This window comes from Microcebus murinus, chromosome 20 (assembly GCF_040939455.1).
Source record: "Microcebus murinus isolate Inina chromosome 20, M.murinus_Inina_mat1.0, whole genome shotgun sequence".
Lineage (NCBI taxonomy): Eukaryota > Metazoa > Chordata > Mammalia > Primates > Cheirogaleidae > Microcebus > Microcebus murinus.
Window position 1 is genome coordinate 4,971,823 of NC_134123.1, and position 19,153 is coordinate 4,990,975.

Below are 19,153 nucleotides of genomic sequence, written 5' to 3' on the forward strand. Positions count from 1 at the left end.
AGGGCAGGGCCAGCTTGTTGATTTCTGTTGCCCTGAAAGTAGTGGGCGCTCAGTCAACCTTTGAGGAATGAGAAAACCAAGCAGGGAACCAATCAGGAATTCGTGAATGAGTGACCTGGCTCGCACAGGTTGCAGTTCCTCCCCGGGGCAGGAGGCGGCGCCAGCGTTACGCCAGCCTGGCCGCCGGCAGTTCTTGGTCCCTCCGGCGGACCGTCCAACGCTAGGCCCCGCGGCCTGTGCAGGAGTTAGCCAATAGAAAGCCGTTTTAGTTGGGCGGTCTGGCAAAAGTGCCCAATAAGCGTGGCGGATGTAAGCAAGGGGCGGTGCGACGGGGAGGGGCAGAAGGGAGCGGTTAGAGGTGGGGGTTGGCGCTGCGGGCCGGGCGGGGGCCGCGGAAGCTGCGATGCGGACGGGCCCGCGGCAGTGACCCGAACTGCCGCCCGACATGAACTCGCTGGAGCAGGCGGAAGGTAGGGTGGGCCCCGGGCCCGTCCCAGGACTCCTCTCGGAAGCTGGCGGGGCTGCGGAGGGCCCGCAGTCGCGGACACCCCGCCTGGGGAGAGGAGGCCGCGGAGGATGGAGTGGCGGGGCCCGGGGCTTGGGGGCGCGGGGACCTGCCGAGGGGCGGCCGGACCTGGCCCGGCGCCGGGGGCCGTGCAGCAGCTCCCTCCATTCTCCAAGCCCTGCGCAGACCGTGGAGCTCCTCTCCGGGTTTCACTTTGCTTTCTGCTCATTGGCAAACGCTTGCACGCCGTGCACTGTGGTGTGGTTATTCTGGTTATTCATTTTATCCTCATTCTATTCCTACAACCCGACAAGTCGTCTCCCCAGTCCTGCTGTGGTTTCCGGTAACTGTCGAGGTTAGGACGTGCTTCTTGGTCTTTCAAAGTGTAAAACACACCACTGTGGAAAGGATACCCCACCTCTCCTTCGGAGAGAGCATCTTGGACGCCCCTGTGTTTTAGAATTAGGCGTCGGCGCTTCGATAGTGCCAGGAAGATCACCTGCAACCCATTTGGAAGGAGGAACGGGGAGTGTCTTTCCACACCCGCCGGTTATCAGCGTCTGGAAGTCTAGTAAGACCAGACAGCGGAGCCGTTCATTAAATGTAAGAGCTAGACACTAGGGTCGGTAACTGCCGGCGATTAGACCTCAAAGACTTTGGTAGCAGGTAATGACGTTCTAGCAGAACGTTTTTGGTTCCAACAGAATTAAAACTCGACCTGATTTTGATCCTTTTATTTGCATCCCCCAAAATTCTAGCTTTTGGCGCCGGCTGAGGTTGCTGCTGATTTTTCCACATACTATTTAACGAAGCTTCTAAAAGTAAACCAGCCAGTTTCCTTATATGTGAAATTGGAGTTAAATAAACCTAATGCTTTTGTCAAGTGCTTAAAGCTGTCATAGTAAACGAAGTAAACAGTGCAGTGATACATGTAAGTTGGCGTGTAAGACCTGAAGCAGTTAGAGTATCTAAAATTTTGTCTTAATAGACTCAAACTAGTTAAGAGTGGCTAATTAGAAAATTGAAATCTTTTTACCTAGATCTCAAAGCTTTTGAGAGGAGACTTACTGAATATATTCATTGTTTGCAACCTGCCACTGGACGTTGGAGAAGTAAGTTCCTGAATGTTTTTTAAGGGAAAATAAACTGATAGTTGATACTTTTTCCATATGTAGGAATGATTTGCTTTTTGTATAAAATTTTTGAATGATTTTTGTATAAAATTCTAGATTAGCAAATGCTTACTTTTAGTAAATCATAAGATTTCTTTTGGTTTAGGCAACTTTTATATTTATTTAACATTGTAAACAATGCATTATAAAGAAATTTTTAAGAAAATAAAATCATAACTGGTCTCTCTAAAAGAACAATCCATTTATTGTAGTTGAATTTTTATTTTTCCATTAAAATACATAGACTTTAATTTTTATTAAACAAATATTCCAATTTTGATAACACATAAAAATTTCAATAGTCTGTTAAGCAGTTTTATAATTTGCCTACAAACTATTGAATAAAATTTTATTAAGAAAAATCATATTACTTAATGTGTACTTGCAAAGGTTATGAAATTACCTGTAGTTGATTTTTAACAAACCATAATTGTGTTGCTTTGGAGCCTGATGGAGAAAAGAAATTCACATTATTACTGTGTATTCATAAATATCATGAGTGCTTCAAAATATGATTTGAACGAATTGTGGTTACTGCCCCCTGGAAATATGTAAGAAATTTGGATAAACATACAAATGATGAGATCATCAAACAAAACACTTTGCTAACCTGCATTGGGACCAGTCTTAATTTCTTGGATGTTCGGCCGGGCGCTGTGGCTCACGCCTGTAATCCTAGCTCTTGGGAGGCCGAGGCGGGCGGATTGCTCAAGGTCAGGAGTTCGAAACCAGCCTGAGCAAGAGCGAGACCCCGTCTCTACTATAAATAGAAAGAAATTAATTGGCCAACTGATATATATATAAAAAATTAGCCGGGCATGGTGGCGCATGCCTGTAGTCCCAGCTACCCGGGAGGCTGAGGCAGAAGGATCACTCGAGCACAGGAGTTTGAGGTTGCTGTGAGCTAGGCTGACGCCACGGCACTCACTCTAGCCTGGGCAACAAAGCGAGACTCTGTCTCAAAAAAAAAAAAAAAATTTCTTGGATGTTCATTATTGAAATTTAATTCTTGTCAAGAAGCAAGTACAGTAGCACACATTGAGGACATATTTTATTTCAAAGTGTAACTCAATGTGCAGGAACAAAAGAGCACTATTGAAGTTGGTGAGGGAGGGGGGTTGTTTGTTTTTTGTAAAATAGAGTATCATTCTGTTCCCGGGCTAGAGTGTAATGGTATCGTCATAGCTCACTGCAACCTCAAACTGCTGGGCTCAAGCAGTCCTCCTGCCTCAGCCTCCCAAGTAGCTGGGGCTACAGGCTTGTGCTACACAGCCCAGCTAATTTTTCTATTTTTAATAGAGATAGGATCTCACTCTTGCTCAGGCTGGTCTCAAACTCCTGGCTTCAAGCAGTCCTCCTATCCTGGCCTCCCAAAGTGGTAGGATTACAGGTATGAGCCACTGTGCCAGGGATCTTTTTCTGTATAAATATTTTTCCTGTAATTTTTATTAAATCGATTTGCAAAGGTTTTTTCTGTTGTTGTTGTTTTGTTTTGTTTTTGTTTTTTGAGACATAGTCTTACTTTGTTGCCCTGCGTGTTGTAGCATCAGTCTAGCTCACAGCAACCTCAAACTCCTGGGCTCAAGCAATCCTCCTGCCTCAGCTTCTGGAGTAGCTGAACTACACAAGCATGACACAATGTCTAGCTGATTTTTCTATTTTTAGTAGAGTCGGGGTCTCGCTCTTCTTGTTTATACTGGTCTTGAACTCCTAAGCTCAAGCGATCCTCCCACCTTGGCCTCCCTGAGTGCTTGGATTAAAGGATGAGCCATGACCATGCCTGGCCAATTTGCAAAGTTTTAATCATATTCTGTGAGAATTCTGATTGGTCAGAATATATAGATAATGATTTTCTCAGGTTTTCTGGCTTACCTAGATTCCTAGGTATTATCCCTAAAATCTTTGTTTCACTGTTACTTGAGAAATTGTATATGATGCTGTGTTCTCTTATAAAATGCAGTATTATGAACACACTTTACTTTTTCTCTGACTCACAGTCTCAGCACTTACATATAAATGACATCGGTTTGGCTAACCAAATAAAGCATACATGTGAGGTCCTTTCTGGGACCTTTTTGCTTTTGCTTCATTAAAAAAAATACCTGTGTGATAATGGTGAATTTTTGGAAATATAGAATTATAAGAAATTGAGTTTAATCAATTCCCGAGCTCAGAACATGATTTTGAAATTTTGATTCTATTATTAAATACCTAAAATGAGAGTTTTTTTCTGTGATTTACCTTTTCTAAAAGTACATCACCAGGAATTCTAGATAATTAAGTTTTTACTATATTTCTGTTGCTCTTTGGAAATGCTCTACATTTGAAAAAGCTATGCATCCTAACTGAAAGGCAACTGTCATCATCTGTGGATATTTATTTTTAAGTTTTACTTATAGTTTATTTAGAATTTCTGAAATAATTCTGGCTTAGTGGGGAGAAAGAAACCTTTTCTAAATTCCACTAGCAGTAATTTCTACCCTATATTCCTTTAAGTCCCTAAAGAAAATCTGATACTGACTGGCATGCTCCATACTTCCTACACTGACTTTTGTTTAACTCAACAGCAGGCAGTTGTCTGCAAGGCAGAAATCCTTTAGTAGGACTGATTAGTACATTCAAAAAGGAGTCTTTGTTTGGTTTGTTGACTTTAGAAAATGAGAATTTTTTTTTTAATTTGGATTTATAAAATCTGCGAAATCACAGAACACCATAAAAGTTACATAACATAGAATCTTATGTTGCAGTTTTACTAATGTTGCAGTTTTACCATCTGAGTTCTTTTAATTTCATTAGTCTTCATAAATTCTGACTAAGTATTAATAACAAGGGAGACAGTATCAAAAACTAAGGTTGACACTGTTTAAGAGAATTTCTCAAGGTCATATGGCAGGTCTCCTAATGCCCAACTCTAGTCTGTGCGTTTTCCATTTGATAAAGTGCTGTATTTTTTGGCTGCCATTTATTAGGAACTGGTGGTGGTAGTATCAAATAGTAAAAGTGTATTTGCTTACTAATTTTGTGTTTATCTTTTATCAGTGCTTCTTATAGTGGTATCTGTCTGTACAGCTACTGGTGCCTGGAACTGGTTAATAGATCCTGAGACACAAAAGGTAGAAGTTTTGTTTTAAAATCTTTAGTGGATTAAATGAGATAAGGGATATTGCTTTGTTATCCCTTTGTACTTTGTTAATTATAAAGTATTAGTCAAATGTTAACTATTATTACTACTAGCAATATTAATCATATTAAAATATTCCTTATATTAATTTGCATAAGGAAAACTTTGGCTGGCTATGGTGAATTAAGTATCTTTACAAGGGAAAAGACCTAAGAAATATTATTCCACTTACATTATTTCTGAATTTGTATAGTTTTTACATTTTTTTGCATATATTATTTTTACTTATTTCATTGTGAACATTCTCTTTGTTCTGATGTGTTCATTTAATGTCATCAGTGCCAGCTTTTAAAAATCATATAATAACATTTCCTTCTGAGTTATCTCTCTTAATACCTTTTTTTATTCCATGAAGTATTTGAGACTTTACAGGAAACATAGATGATAAAATAGCAAAATAGAAGTGTAATAAAAAGTAGGGGCCGGGCGCGGTGGCTCACGCCTGTAATCCTAGCACTTTGGGAGGCCGAGGCGGGCGGATCGCTCAAGGTCAGGAGTTCGAAACCAGCCTGAGCGAGACCCCGTCTCTACCAAAAATAGAAAGAAATTAATTGACCAACTAAAAATATATATACAAAAAAAAAAATTAGCCGGGCATGGTGGCGCATGCCTGTAGTCCCAGCTACTCGGGAGGCTGAGGCAGCAGGATCACTTGAGCCCAGGAGTTTGAGGTTGCTGTGAGCTAGGCTGACGCCACGGCACTCACTCTAGCCTGGACAACAAAGCGAGACTCTGTCTCAAAAAAAAAAAAAAAAAAAAAAAGTAGGGATAGGCTGGGCGCGGTGGCTCACGCCTGTAATCCTAGCTCTCTGGAAGGCCGAGGCGGGCGGATTGCTCGAGGTCAGGAGTTCGAAACCAGCCTGAGCAAGAGCGAGACCCCGTCTCTACTATAAATAGAAAGAAATTAATTGGCCAACTAATATATATAGAAAAAATTAGCCAGGCATGGTGGCGCATGCCTGTAGTCCCAGCTACTTGGGAGGCTGAGGCAGGAGGATTGCTTGAGCCAGGAGTTTGAGGTTGCTGTGAGCTAGACTGACGCCACGGCACTCACTCTAGCCTGGGCAATAAAGTGAGACTCTGTTTCAAAAAAAAAAAAAAAAAAAAAGTAGGGATAAATAAAAAACAGAGTAGGAGGTCAAAACCAGGAAGGAAACCAGGTCACTGATATATAGGCGGTGTGGTCCAGCACAATTGCCAGAATTGTATTATATAAGTTACTCTCCAGGGCCAGGTACAGTGGCTCATGCCTGTAATCCTAGCACTCTGGGAGGCCAAAGCATAAGCGTTCCTTAAGGTCAGGAATTTGAGACCAGCCTGAGCAAGGGTGAGACCCCATCTCTACAAAAAATAGAGAAATTAGCTGAGTGTAGTGGCAAACACCTGTAGAGTTTGAGGTTGCACTGAGCTATGGTTGATGCCTCAGTGACAGAGGGAGACCGTGTCTCCAAAAAAAAAAAAAGTTGCTCTCAAAGTTATCTAATCAATGAAGTCACAGTTAATTCTATGATTTTCATTATCTGTGAGGAGAAGTCATGTATCAGTTCATTGAAGCTAGCAAAGCTTTTCTTTCTCGGCATTTATCTCAAACAATTTCCTGCTTGAAGTTCAATATAGGAAACAGGTAGAGCTCTCCCCTTGGGTACTGTGCAAGAATATTCCTATACCAAATACAATAACAGAATTCATAATGTTATTTCTTGAAACATTTCTTGATGAAGGCTGATAGCATGTTTTTCAAATTTCTACCACTTTCTACTAACTTGAACCTTTTCAAAGTCAGGCTTTTTTATTAGAGAAGCAGTAGTCTTCAAATTTTCAGTGAAGATTTTCCCCCAGTGCAGTTTGGTTGAAATGATGTGCTTTCCACAAATCTTTAAAATTCCTTCTTTTTAAGCTGTAATTAAGACTATTCCCAGTAGCTTTATTTATTACCTTTTAGGTTATACAGAAGGAAAACCTAATAGTAAGGCTTTTGTCATCATTCTCAATAGCAGTGTAGATAGACAGCCAGAGGTTTATTTAGCATGTGATCTCCCTGACTTTATCCACTGAGGTGGAGATGTAAAAGGATGGGAAGCAGGGGAGGTTGGTGATGGAATTTTATGTTAATAGAGGATTTCGATGGCAGACAAGAAACTCTCCTGTGTGTTCATTTATAAAAATCTGATCTTAAGGCTCCACTTGGTACTCATCTTTAGGGGAGGATTGGAAGGAGGCTGGCGAGAAGATTGAAAAAGATCTGTCTTGGGAAATGAGTCTGACTTCTAATTGGGAAAAATATAAGCTGATTTCAGCTAGTTGAGATCTTAATAAAACACAGAATTAAATGTAATTTGAAATAGGCCCAAAACTATGTAGTTAATATAATTTTCTAAATTAGGTGAGAATATGACTATTAGCCTAAGGGTTGGCTCTTTATATTTCAGTATTTAATAACCTCGAACCTGACAAAAGTTTTAACCAGCAATTGTGTCTAGCAGGAGTTGCCAACTTAGCCGCCAGTGGCTAGCTGGAAGAAACTAGGGAGAGAGAGAATATGGCAGATTGAAAAGTGCATGAATGCCCAGTCTGAGGGGGAGAACTGCTGTTGGCATGCAGTTGTTTATTGCCACACAGAAGAGAAGGCTGATACTGACTAACCTAATTAAAATTAAGACGTAAAGCTCTGTATGTGCTAACATTGTGCAGGCCACATAACACAGAGCTGGCTTATGAAAATTAAACTCTGCTCAGAGATTTTAAGAAGGTATTCTTCTGGAATATTAACCTTTCTTTGGGATATCTTTCTGAGAACTTCTTCCCTCCTGATGTTTTCAGCCTCTCATTTCTTCACCTGACAAACTTATTTAACCACTACCATGTTGGACACCCTGGTGTTTTTCTCTGTCTTGAAATATGCATACATGTTTAGTTCTCTGTCTTGAAACATGTACATGTGAGTCTGTTGGTGTGAGAGTGAAGTGGGGCTGTCCTTAGCTTGATTCTGTTGCTCGTATCTCATTACTAATCCATTTGATTCATTTTTGCAGGTGTTGTAAATGCTTGTCTTCTCTCTTTCTTTGGTCTACATATCTGTTCCCCAGTCATCTGATTTCAGTGCCCACTCTTCAGTATTCCAATCACGTATCCTGGGCTCTTGTCCTTCTACATAGTCTTAGAATTGTGTATTGTCCTATTTTGTACTGTCATCTAATTACACACAGATCTGAAATTAGCTCTTTCTTTCTCTTTAATTCTAGTTCTTTGTGGGTAGCTACTAATCATTTTTCCCTGCTTCAATGTCTTGTGGCCATCTAAATCTCAGTAGTTTCAAAACCAAACTTGTTTTTTGCCTCTGCAGGGAGAAAGGGTGATGCTGGAGCTGCATCTTATAAGGCTGTGGAGTTAGTTAGGGAGAGAGGTAACAAGGTAGCACAGGTGTGGAAGTGTGGCAGGAAAGGAAAATTAGACTGGGACCAGGTTACGAATGGCAGAATTTGCTCAGTTCTCTTAAGGAATATTTTTAACCAAATGTTAATGTTAACATTTGGAAAGGTAATTAGATTATATTTGGCTTCTGTTTTCATTGAGATCAGAGGCCTCATCTTTTTAAGCCACACAGAGTTCAGTACATATCTTTAGTAGGGTTGGTTTTTGATTATAGGAATGAATTTGTAATGGTTCAAGTATTTAAAATGGATGAATAAAATGTTGCTAGACTGTCTTGCTATATAGAAGATACAAAGCATATACATTGTCTTTCTTTTACAGTATGGCAATACAGAGAACTAGGATTATTGGAAGTCTTCAAATCTTCATAGTTTAGATGATAAAAATATTACATATATTTATATATGAGTGGGAAGGTAGGAATCAGTATTATTCTATGATTTTTAACATTTTTATATTTCAAATTTTGTTTTACAGGTGTCCTTCTTCACATCATTATGGAATCATCCGTTTTTCACCATTAGCTGTATAACTCTAATAGGCTTGTTCTTTGCCGGAATACACAAGAGAGTAGTTGCACCATCAATGTATCCTTTACCATGGATTGAATTTTATTCCTTGGATTAAAATACCTTCTTGGTGATGTGGGTGATTGTTAGAAGGTTACTCTTGAAATGAGAAATTTTCCTTTGACCACGTTTATTCAGTATAGCTGCTCGATGTCGAACGGTATTAGCAGAATACAATATGTCTTGTGATGATGTAAGTATTTTTTTCATTAGAAAATTATAGACTTGTATGAAAGGACTGAAGTAATTGGCTTTAGAAAAACAGATATTAACAATAAATTGTCTCTGTGGACTTAATAGTGGGAATATACTTTATAGCACTGATTCGTGACCCTTTTTTTACATTTTAACATCTCTACCATTGAAATACATCTAATAATCAATGGAGTCTAACAATTAAATTGGCAGAGTTGGCAATTTAATCTTTGCTAATGACATAAAATCATGATGTATCTTACTACTTTTTTTTTCTGAGATAGGATCTCACTGTGTTTCCCATGCTGGACTCAAATTCCTGGGCTCAAGTGATCCATCTGCCTCAGCTTCCTGAGTAGCTGGGATTATAGGTACACACCATCATGCCCAGTTAATTTTTTATTTTAATTTTTTGTAGAGACAGGGTCTCACTTTTTTTTTCCCACCCAGAGAGATGGCATTCACTATGTTACCGAGGCTAGACTCAAACTCCTGGCCTGAAACAATTCCTCCCACCTCGGCCTACTAAGTAATTGGGACTACAGGCCTGTACCACTGTGCCCAGCTAAAATAAAGCTTTCTTAAGACACAAACAGAAATGCAACCTGGTGTGGTGGTTTGTAATCCCAGCACTTTGGGAGGCTAAGGCAGGAGAATTGCTTGAGGCTAGGAGTTTGAGATTGCTGTGAGCTATGATGATGTCACTGCAGTGAAGCCCAAATGACAGAGTGAGACCCTGTCTCAAAAAAAAAGAGGCAAAAATAAAAATGCCATAATGGAAAAAGTGGGATACATTTGATTGCACCAACATTTAAAACTTTTGTATAACAAAAGGCAAGAAAATAAGCTGTGATTAGAAGAAAGTATTTGTAAGGTATGTAATATTAATAATAGAGTATAGTATTCAGAATATTTAAAGACCTATTAAAAATCAATAAAAAACCAGATGTGAATAATGTTAAGGGAGGAGGACGGGTTCAAGGTTGCAGTGGGCTGTGACCATGCCACTGCACTCCCAGCCTGAGCAACAGAGCAAGACCCCATTTCTTAAAAAATAAAATAAAATACAATAAAAGTCAATAAGAAAAAGACAAATAGTCCATTTAAAAAATGGGGCAAAGTATGTCACAGAAGAGGAAATACAAATGGCCAATAAACATACATAAAGACTAGACAACCTCATTTGTAATCAGGGAAGTGCGAAGTAAAACAGTGAGTTTTCATTTGCTTTACCTGTCAGACTGGCAAATACTCTGCTAACTCTAGTATTATGGTGACGTTGATACACTCATGCACATTGTGTTGGCAATATAAATTGGTACAGCCATTTTGTAGAGTAGTTTTTCATCATTCTTTTAAAATGTAAAATGTTGCACGCATCATGAGCTAACTGTTCTACTTCTGTGTCTCTACCCTGGTGGGGCGAGGCGGTGTGGGGCAACCATCACACATGCACACAAGGGGGCAAGTGTAAGGTGGTTCATTGCAACATCCTTTGCAGAAGTAAAAAGAGACAATCTTTACACCTCTCAGCAGGGAAGTAGTAAAACAGGCTTCGGTGTAGCTGTGTCTTAGAAAACTAGAAGTAAGCTTTTATGTAAATTTGTAAGTAAATCTATGGATGATTTCCAAGATAAAGTGTTAGGTACAAAAAAAAAAGCACAAATTACCAAACCATATACTCAGGTTGTACCTTTTTCTAGAATATTTTTTTTAATTTATTTTTTTTTCCAGCATATTATGGGGGTACAAATGTTAAGGTTACGTATATTGCCCTTGCCCCCCCCCAAGTCAAAACTTCAAGCGTGTCCATCCCCCAGTTGGTGCACAACGCACTCATTATGTTTGTATATACCCATCCCCTCCCCCTCCACCTGCCCAACACCCAATAAATGTTAATCCTATATGTCCATTTAGGTGTTGATCAGTTAATACCAATTTGCTGGTGAGTACATGCGGTGCTTATTTTTCCATTCTTGGGATACTTCACTTAATAGAATGGATTCTAGCTCTATCCAGGAAAATACAAGAAGTGCTCTAAAATTTTAATTATGAAAATTTTCAAACATAATGGAGGAGTATAATGAACTCTCATGTACACATTAACCAGTATCAGTAATCAACTCATGTCTATTCTTGTGTCATCTGTGGCCCTGCCCAAGATATCAAGAAATTACCAAAACCTAAACAGCCAAAATTTAAGTGAAAGTGAGAATCAGGAGGTAACCAGGAGTCCTGCCAATACTTTTGACCTGAGGATAAAAATAAAGTACATTAATTAAAACCACCTGGGAATCAGCCCAAAGCTAATCACTATGTTTTGAATTTTGTTGTATATTTTCATTGACCTTTTATGAAAGGCAGATGTTACTAACTTTTCAAACCTGCTGCTTTGACCCAGCGTTAGGACTTAAGAGCTGCCAGTTACTGAACATTAACCATATGCAAGGTCCTGCCTGTCCTTATCCCTTTAACCTACATTCTCTCAATTGAGATCTTACATTCTTTTTTTTTATTCTAAAAAATTCATCCACAAAATTTTATTTTCATCTTATTATTTTTTTGACATACTTAAATTCAGGTCTTTAATTCTATTGAATTGCATATTGTTCCATTTAATGAATTCATCATAATTTAATCCCCTATTGGACATAATGTTTGATTCCCAGTAAATATCTTATCTGTGTTCCCACTAGAACTTTAGCTACACAGAGACAAGGGTTTTTGTTTAGTTTGTTGTTGGATCCGTAGCACTTCACACAGGGTCTGGCACATATTAGGCACTCAGTAAATGTGGAGTGAATACATTAATAACACTTCTTTGTACATCTTTACACTCACATCTGGTTTCTTCCAGATAAATTCCTAAAAGTAGACTTGTTTGGATAATGTAGTATGTGCTTATTATTTTTTAAATAAATATGACTCGGCCCATTACCCCATACTGAACGCTAGCAGCATATGAGTGTCTGTTACTCCAACCATTGGTTTACTTTTTAAGCTGAGGAATTAAAACTTTATGTTGGAAAGGAGTAATGTTTTGTTCAAATACATACTTTATTTATTATTGTAAACTTCATATAGTAAGAGGCATAAGTCTATACTAGTTGAAATTTTATTTTTACAATGGACCTTCTGAGTTAAAAAAAACGAAATTTTATTTTAACCGGTGGATTGATTGACTTGATTTCTAGGTAGTCAGTGGATAGGAAATTCAAATAAAGACATGTATGTGTGGGCTGGGCACGGTGGCTCACACCTGTAATCCCAGCACTTTGGGAGGCCAAGGCAGGAGGATCCCTGGAGCCCAGGAGTTTGAGACCAGCCTGGCAACATAGTGAGACCCCATCTCTACAAAAAATAAGAAAAATTAGCCAAGTGGCATGGTGCATGCCTGCAGTTCTAGCTGCGTAGGAGGCCTAGGTGAGAGGATCACTTGAGCGACCCTCTCACCTAGGTGATTGGAGGCTGCAGTGAGCTATGATCATGCCACTGCACCCCAGACAGAGTGAGTGTATGTTTTAAAGTAAAAAATTCAGAAGAAAGCTCCACACAAAGGAAACTGTGAAAACATAAGTATTAATTGTTTAACCACTTCTGTACGGCGCTCACCGGCCGCGAAACCTTGCCCACAGCCAGCACTCACAGTTAGCACGACAGTTTGCGCTGTGCATTGACGACGAATCCGTTTTGCTCCTGTGTGATGAGGAGAGCTTTAAAGCACTGAAAGCTTGTTTTACTTTACAGACAGCTTTACTTGTAATGTAAATCAGAATAGGTAACATATACACATATGTTTTCATTACGTTATTTTTAAATGTTCACAATTTTATTTTGATAAATGAAAAATTAGAAAAGTTTTGTTATTAATGCTAAAGTCGATGTTTGGCTGTGCATCTTCATATCACGGCTGTCGACTATAGTTGACGCTCGACTGTGCGCGTTCATCTGTGGCTGTTGACTATAGTCGACCGTCACTCGTACTGAAGTGGTTAACCTCTGCTAAGTACAGGGAAATTCCTGATACCTTGTGAATGCCCTTTAAGGCTTACATATAGGTGGTGGCATTTTTCATAGAATTATATATTGAAATTTTTTTTTTTCATTTTTTACAGACAGGAAAACTAATTTTGAAACCTAGGCCTCATGTTCAATGACAGTCTGCACTCATTGTTATGGGACCTAAAACAGCCTTTCTTCAAATAAGTGATACAGCAAAAAGCCATAAAGGATTCCTTTGCAGTTGGATATGTGAAGGTCATAGCAACAACTGACAAGAAGTGTGCAATATTTACCCAGATTATCTTGATGATGATGACTCACGTTATCAGTGCTTTGGTACCTTTGATTACCTGTGTTTCAGTATTAGTGTCACTTTAGTACTTCAGATCCTGCAAAGATTTTTGCAGGTGAAGTATGTATGTATGTATGTTACTAAGTTAAACTTAGAAACAGAAACTCATTCAGTTTTTATAATGTATTTTTGCAGATGACTGTAAATAGCAAATCAATGCCAATGTTAAACAAAAAGAAAAATGTTGTATGGACTTTGTTCTCCTGCACCAGTATTTCAGGAACATCTGCTTGCCATCCCACAGCTCTTTAAGACCGGCTATTATGTGTGCCTTTCATTCTTATACTTTTTTTTTTCTTTCAAGAGAACAGATAAGTGACATACACTTATCTTGTATTCATACTGCGGGACAAACATTGGATTCATGAGGAAAACTCATCTCCATTATGTTGTAAGAAATTATAGATGATTTGAGAAACACTTTTTGTTAAACTAGATATTGAACTCCAGCAACTATTGTGGTTATATTTTTCAGTTTATTGTTTTCATTTAATGCTAAATATCATTTATATTTTTTTAATAATTTTAAGAACACCCCAAATGCTTGTGAATATGCAAGTTTAGTAATAATTATGTGTTGTCTGGGAATTTGACAGTTATTATTTTAAATAACTGGATTTCATGCTGTGGTGGGCCTGCTGTGACACTGGTACTGCACAGGTGTAATTGATCATCCGCTCCACTGCAGGATGGCGTGGGAGCCGAACCACAAACTAGTCTACAATTCTCACTGTTCAGAGAGTGTTAATGACATACTGTGTATGCATAATAGCCACATGTACTATAATAGCCCTTAAAATCAAACTATTGGGATTGCTGTAAATATTTTAAAGTACTAGAGGTGCCTTTTACCTGTTTATTAAAAGATTTTGAAAAGGTTAAATTATTTCATGAGCAATCTTTTAAATTTCATTTAACATAAAGTTGAAAATTCAATAACAAGACAAAAACTTTTTAGTAAGGCTGCCATTTAACTTAAATGTTCATCTTAGCTTTCACATGTATAAAATTTTATTCTTTGAACTGCAGCAATAAAATCCTCTGTTCCTAAAAAGTCTTAAGAGGGTATTCTATATATTCTGCTTTGTTTTATTTTCTGTAAATTTTGTAGGTAAATATGTGCATTAAAATAAATACTTTATATATAACCAGTATTGGGCTTTTCTTTGGTTTATTGTAAATCTGTAACTCTGAAAATATTTAAAACATTGTATCAGATATAGCCTAGTTCCAGTTGAAATATTTTTCTTTAACTCTGTGTCTAATAGAGCAAGTTTTAAGTAGCAATTGTAGGTACCCAGTTTATTAGGCTATTATTACTTTTAATATGTCCTATTCATGATAGTCTAATAACATTTGGCTTTTAATCATAAGATGTAGGTTTTCTCATATTGCTCTTTACAAACTTGGATTGCCAGTTTCCTCCAAACTACAAAGCTGAATATTTTATAGGTCTTTAATCTTTTTTGGAGTCATGTACTCCTGTGAGTATTTGATAAAAGACTCTTCTCCTCTACAAAAATACACCTGTGTGCATTCATATACTTTGCATGCACTTGCATCAGGAGGGAATTTCCTGATGACAGGCCACTTGGAATTCATTGACTCCCAGAAAAAACAGAATTCTGTTATAATTCCAGAAACTTTTCATACTTTTACTTCTAGTAGAACAGTTCATTTTCGGAGACAGTCTTGGTTGTACTGACCCAGGATCCATGCTGCCCCAGTGTCTCACTTGCACCTCCACCCTCTCGTCCCCTCTCCCACACTGTTAGGAACTCAGTCCCATCCTCTAATTTTACAGATGGGGAAAAGTCTCAGATTTGCAAATTGTCCTTCCTTCCTTTAGTTCCCCACAACTTCTTAAAGACTGAGCCAACAAATATCTGGCTCAGATTGAAAGGATGTTTATGTGTGTGTGGTCAATTTGTTAAGAGCTGTTACAATGTGAAGAATGTAGACTCTAGGCCACACTGGATTTGAATCTCAGATCTGCTACTTGGTAGTTTTGTAATTTTAGGAAAGTTATGTAACCGTTTCCTCATGTATTAAATAGGCATAATGCCAGTCTACTAGGTATAGGAAGATAATGTATGGGTTGTAGGCATAATGCCAAACTTCCAGGTGTATGTTGAGTACTAAAGTGTGAATTCGCATAAAGCACTGAAATAGTCTTGGCTGCAGAGTCAGTGCTCACATTTTGCTCAGTAAACTTAGTTGTTAAGCCAAATCCTCACATCATTAAAAAAAACAAAACCCAAAATCTCTTTGATGCAACTTTACCCAAAGTCAACATCGTGGTTGAGATAACCATGAGGAAATTCAGCCTATCTTGAACCAAACTCCTGAATGTTGGATTAAATGCAAACAGAGAATATTAGGCCTCTAATGATTAAGAAAATGGTGTTTAAGTGTCTAAGTCTTGGCCGGGCGTGGTGGCTCACGCCTGTAATCCTAGCACTCTGGGAGGCCGAGGCGGGCGGATTGCTCGAGGTCAGGAGTTCAAAACCAGCCTGAGCAAGACCCCGTCTCTACCAAAATATAGAAAGAAATTAATTGACTAACTAAAAATATATATACAAAAAAAAATTAGCCGGGCATGGTGGCGCATGCCTGTAGTCCCAGCTACTAGGGAGGCTGAGGCAGTAGGATCGCTGAGCCCAGGAGATTGAGGTTGCTGTGAGCCAGGCTGACGCCATGGCACTCACTCTAGCCTGGCAAGAAAGTGAGACTCTGTCTCAAAAAAAAAAAAAAAAAAAATTAAAAAATTAAGTGTCTAAGTCTTCATGAACAACCTCACCAAAAATATTAAAGCTGCAGCTACTTGCTACCATGTTTCCTCAAAAATAAGACAGGGTCTTACATTTAGTTTTCCTCCAGAAGACACCCTAGAGCTTATTTTCAGGGCATGTGTTATTTTCCCCTCAAAGCCTCAGCTTGCAGCACGCACAGGATGGCTGGGACCTGACAGGGGAGCCGACCTCCTTGGCGGGGCTCCCCGCACCTTCCGGTCACTTCTGGGATAGCAGCTGTCATGATGGGGCAGATGAGAAGGGCTGCTTGTCTTCTTTACCACTCTGCGATGAAATGCATGGGTTGTGCAGATACGCTGCGTAGCCACACCCACCACTATGTCTTATTTTTGGGGTAGGACTTCTATTGCGCAAATGCTTAGAAATCTTGCTAGGGCTTATTTTATGGGTAGGTCTTATTTTCAGGGAAACACGGTAGTGCTGCTTTCTGAGGTGCTCTAATTGGCATTTTGTGGAGCCTGTGCTGGCATTCCTAGCTGACAAACGTTGATGCTGATGAAGGCAGGACGTCACTCCAATCCTGTTGAAACTGTAGAAATTTGGGTCTCATTCTCTGGATTCTGGACTTTTTATATGCTTTTACAACGGGGAAATATAATTTCTATCTTTTCCCCTCCTTTTTCCTCCTACTAAAAATAGGAAGTAAGTACATCTTGCCTGCTTCAACATGGAACACAGACATTTTAAAAACTAATGTTTTGGGGTTTTTTTTGTTGTTTTTTTGGAGACAGAGTCTCACTCTAATTGCCTGGGCTAGAGAGTGCCATGGCATTAGCCTAGCTCACAGTAACCTCAAACTCCTGGGCTCAAGCAATCCTCCTGCCTCAGCCTCCCGAGTAGCTGGGATGACAGGCATGCACCACCATGCCCGGCTAATGTTTTGTATACATTTTTAGTTGGCCAATTAATTTCTGTTTTGTTTTTTTTTTTTAGTAGAGACGAGGTCTCACTCTTGCTCAGGGTAATCTCGAACTCCTGAGCTCAAGCAATCCTCCTGCCTTGGCCTCCCAGAGTGCTCGGATTACAGGCCTGAGCCACTGCACTGGGCCAAAAACTAATGTTTTTAGTGGACAATCGATGTCTGCTATGCAAGTCTTTGAGTGTGTGAGAGACAAAATATTAGTAAAACAATATTTGCTACCTAAAAGTTTGAGGTGTGTTCTTTCATCACCTTTATAGACTGCACGTTATGTGGCAAATGTTTGCTACATATTAAAAATGTGTGAGGGCCAGACACGATGGCTCACACCTGTAATCCTAGCACTCTGGGAGGCCAAAGTGGGAAGATAGCTTGAGCTCTGGAGTTTGAGATCAGCCTGAGCAAGAGCAAGACCTCGTCTCTAAAAATTAGAAAAATTAGCTGGTCTTGGTGGTGCGTGCCTATAGACCCAGCTACCCGGGAGGCTGAGGCAGGAGGATGGCTTGAGCCCAGGACTTTGAGGTTGCTGTGAGCTAGGCTGACACCATGGCACTCTAGCCCAGGCAAGAGAGTGAGACTCTGTCTCAAAAAAAAAAAAAAAAAAAAGTGTGAGGAAGAAGTTCTGCCCTCTCAGAACTTGTTTGCCAGTGAGAAATACAGCCCAGTGGTCAGTGCCAGGTGGTTTAAGTGCTACGAAAGGTAGAAGTGTAGGGTGCTGTAGGAGCCTGTGGGAAGAGGAGCAAGCCAGACAAGCCTTTCTAAGGAACTTGATTACCAGACATAGCCGGTGTGTTTTGGGAGTGGGGGCAGCAGTTTTGGAGGGAGGTTCTGACAAGAGAGACGACGGGGAGTAGGAACCAGAACGTGGTGCTTCACGCGGGCAATGGGAAGCCATCGAAGTGTTTTGCGTTAGGGAAGTCACTTAGCCCGATTTGCATTTTGTGGTGACTGAAGGGCATGGCCTGGGAAGCCAGCTGGAAGCTGCTGCGACAGTCCAGGCGAGAGATTCAGGCTCCTGAATTAGAGTTCAGGTAGTAGAATCTGAGAAGAAAGAGTGGGACTGAGCAGAGGACACGAGAGGAAGCAATTAAGCACAAAGCCTGCCACCACCACCACTGTTCCCAGCCTTTGTGACTGGTCACAGCAGTAAAGCTTCTACGATCAGTGCTTGGGAGCCATTACACCTTCCTCTTGGAGATTCTGCTCTGAAGGATATTAAAAGTTCCAAGTGGCCCCACAATAGAGAAACCTGCTTAACTGCCTGCTTTGCTGCCATTTCATCAAAGACCTATTAACATTCATGTGGCTCTGTGGGTGTTTGTTGCAGTTTCTGTCTGCACAACTCTTTTTTTTCTCTCTTTTTTTAGAGATAGGGTCTCACTCCATTGCCCAGGCTGGAGTGCAGTGGTACAATTATAGCTCACAGCAATCTCAAACACTGGGGCTCAAGCAATCTTCCCACCTCAGCCTCCTGAGTAGCTGGGCATGTGCTTCCCATTGCCTGCATGAAGCATCACGTTCTGGTTCCAACTTCCCGTCTTCTCTCTTGTCATAACCTCCCTCCAAAACTGCTGCCCCCACTCCCAAAACACACCGGCTATGTCTGGTAATCAAGTTCGTTAGAAAGGCTTGTGCCTACAGGCATATGCCACCACTCCTGGCTAATGTTTTTAAATGTTTTATAGAGGTGGGGTCTTACTATGCTGTCCAGGCTGGTCTTGAATACCTAACCTCAAGTGATCCTCCCAATTCAGCCTCCCAAAGCACTGGGATTACAGGCATGAGCTACTGTGCCCAGCCTTGCCCAACTCCTTTCAAGTATCCTTGCTAGGTGAGGGGAATGCCAGCGGTATCGGTCCATCCTCTCCCATGACAACCCTGGAAATTTCCCTGACTCCCGCATTTGGGGCACAGGCACATGGGAGGCGATAAAGCTGCATTTCTCTTGCAGGGCACTGGGTAGTGCTCGGTGGTGGCATCAGTTTCCCCATCTGGCCAGTCCTATGGGATGGG

General features: G+C 40.1%; 1 protein-coding gene across 6 annotated transcripts; it reads left to right on the plus strand.

Annotated features, from left to right (window-relative positions):
- The first annotated feature begins 341 nt into the window (after positions 1-341).
- On the plus strand, positions 342-14,562 carry CNEP1R1 (CTD nuclear envelope phosphatase 1 regulatory subunit 1). 6 transcript variants are annotated; one of them, XM_012788966.2, is made up of 6 exons: positions 342-470; positions 1,546-1,617; positions 4,717-4,790; positions 8,768-8,877; positions 8,998-9,052; positions 13,170-14,562. In XM_012788966.2, exons 1-6 carry the CDS (start codon positions 446-448, stop codon positions 13,209-13,211), a joined length of 378 nt encoding a protein of 125 aa, XP_012644420.1. In that variant the 5' UTR covers positions 342-445; the 3' UTR covers positions 13,212-14,562. The 6 variants fall into 6 exon arrangements, with proteins under 6 accessions (XP_012644420.1, XP_075851731.1, XP_075851732.1 ...); XM_075995616.1 differs by having other exon boundaries at positions 13,544-14,562; XM_075995617.1 differs by having other exon boundaries at positions 13,713-14,562.
- The last annotated feature ends 4,591 nt before the right edge of the window (positions 14,563-19,153 follow it).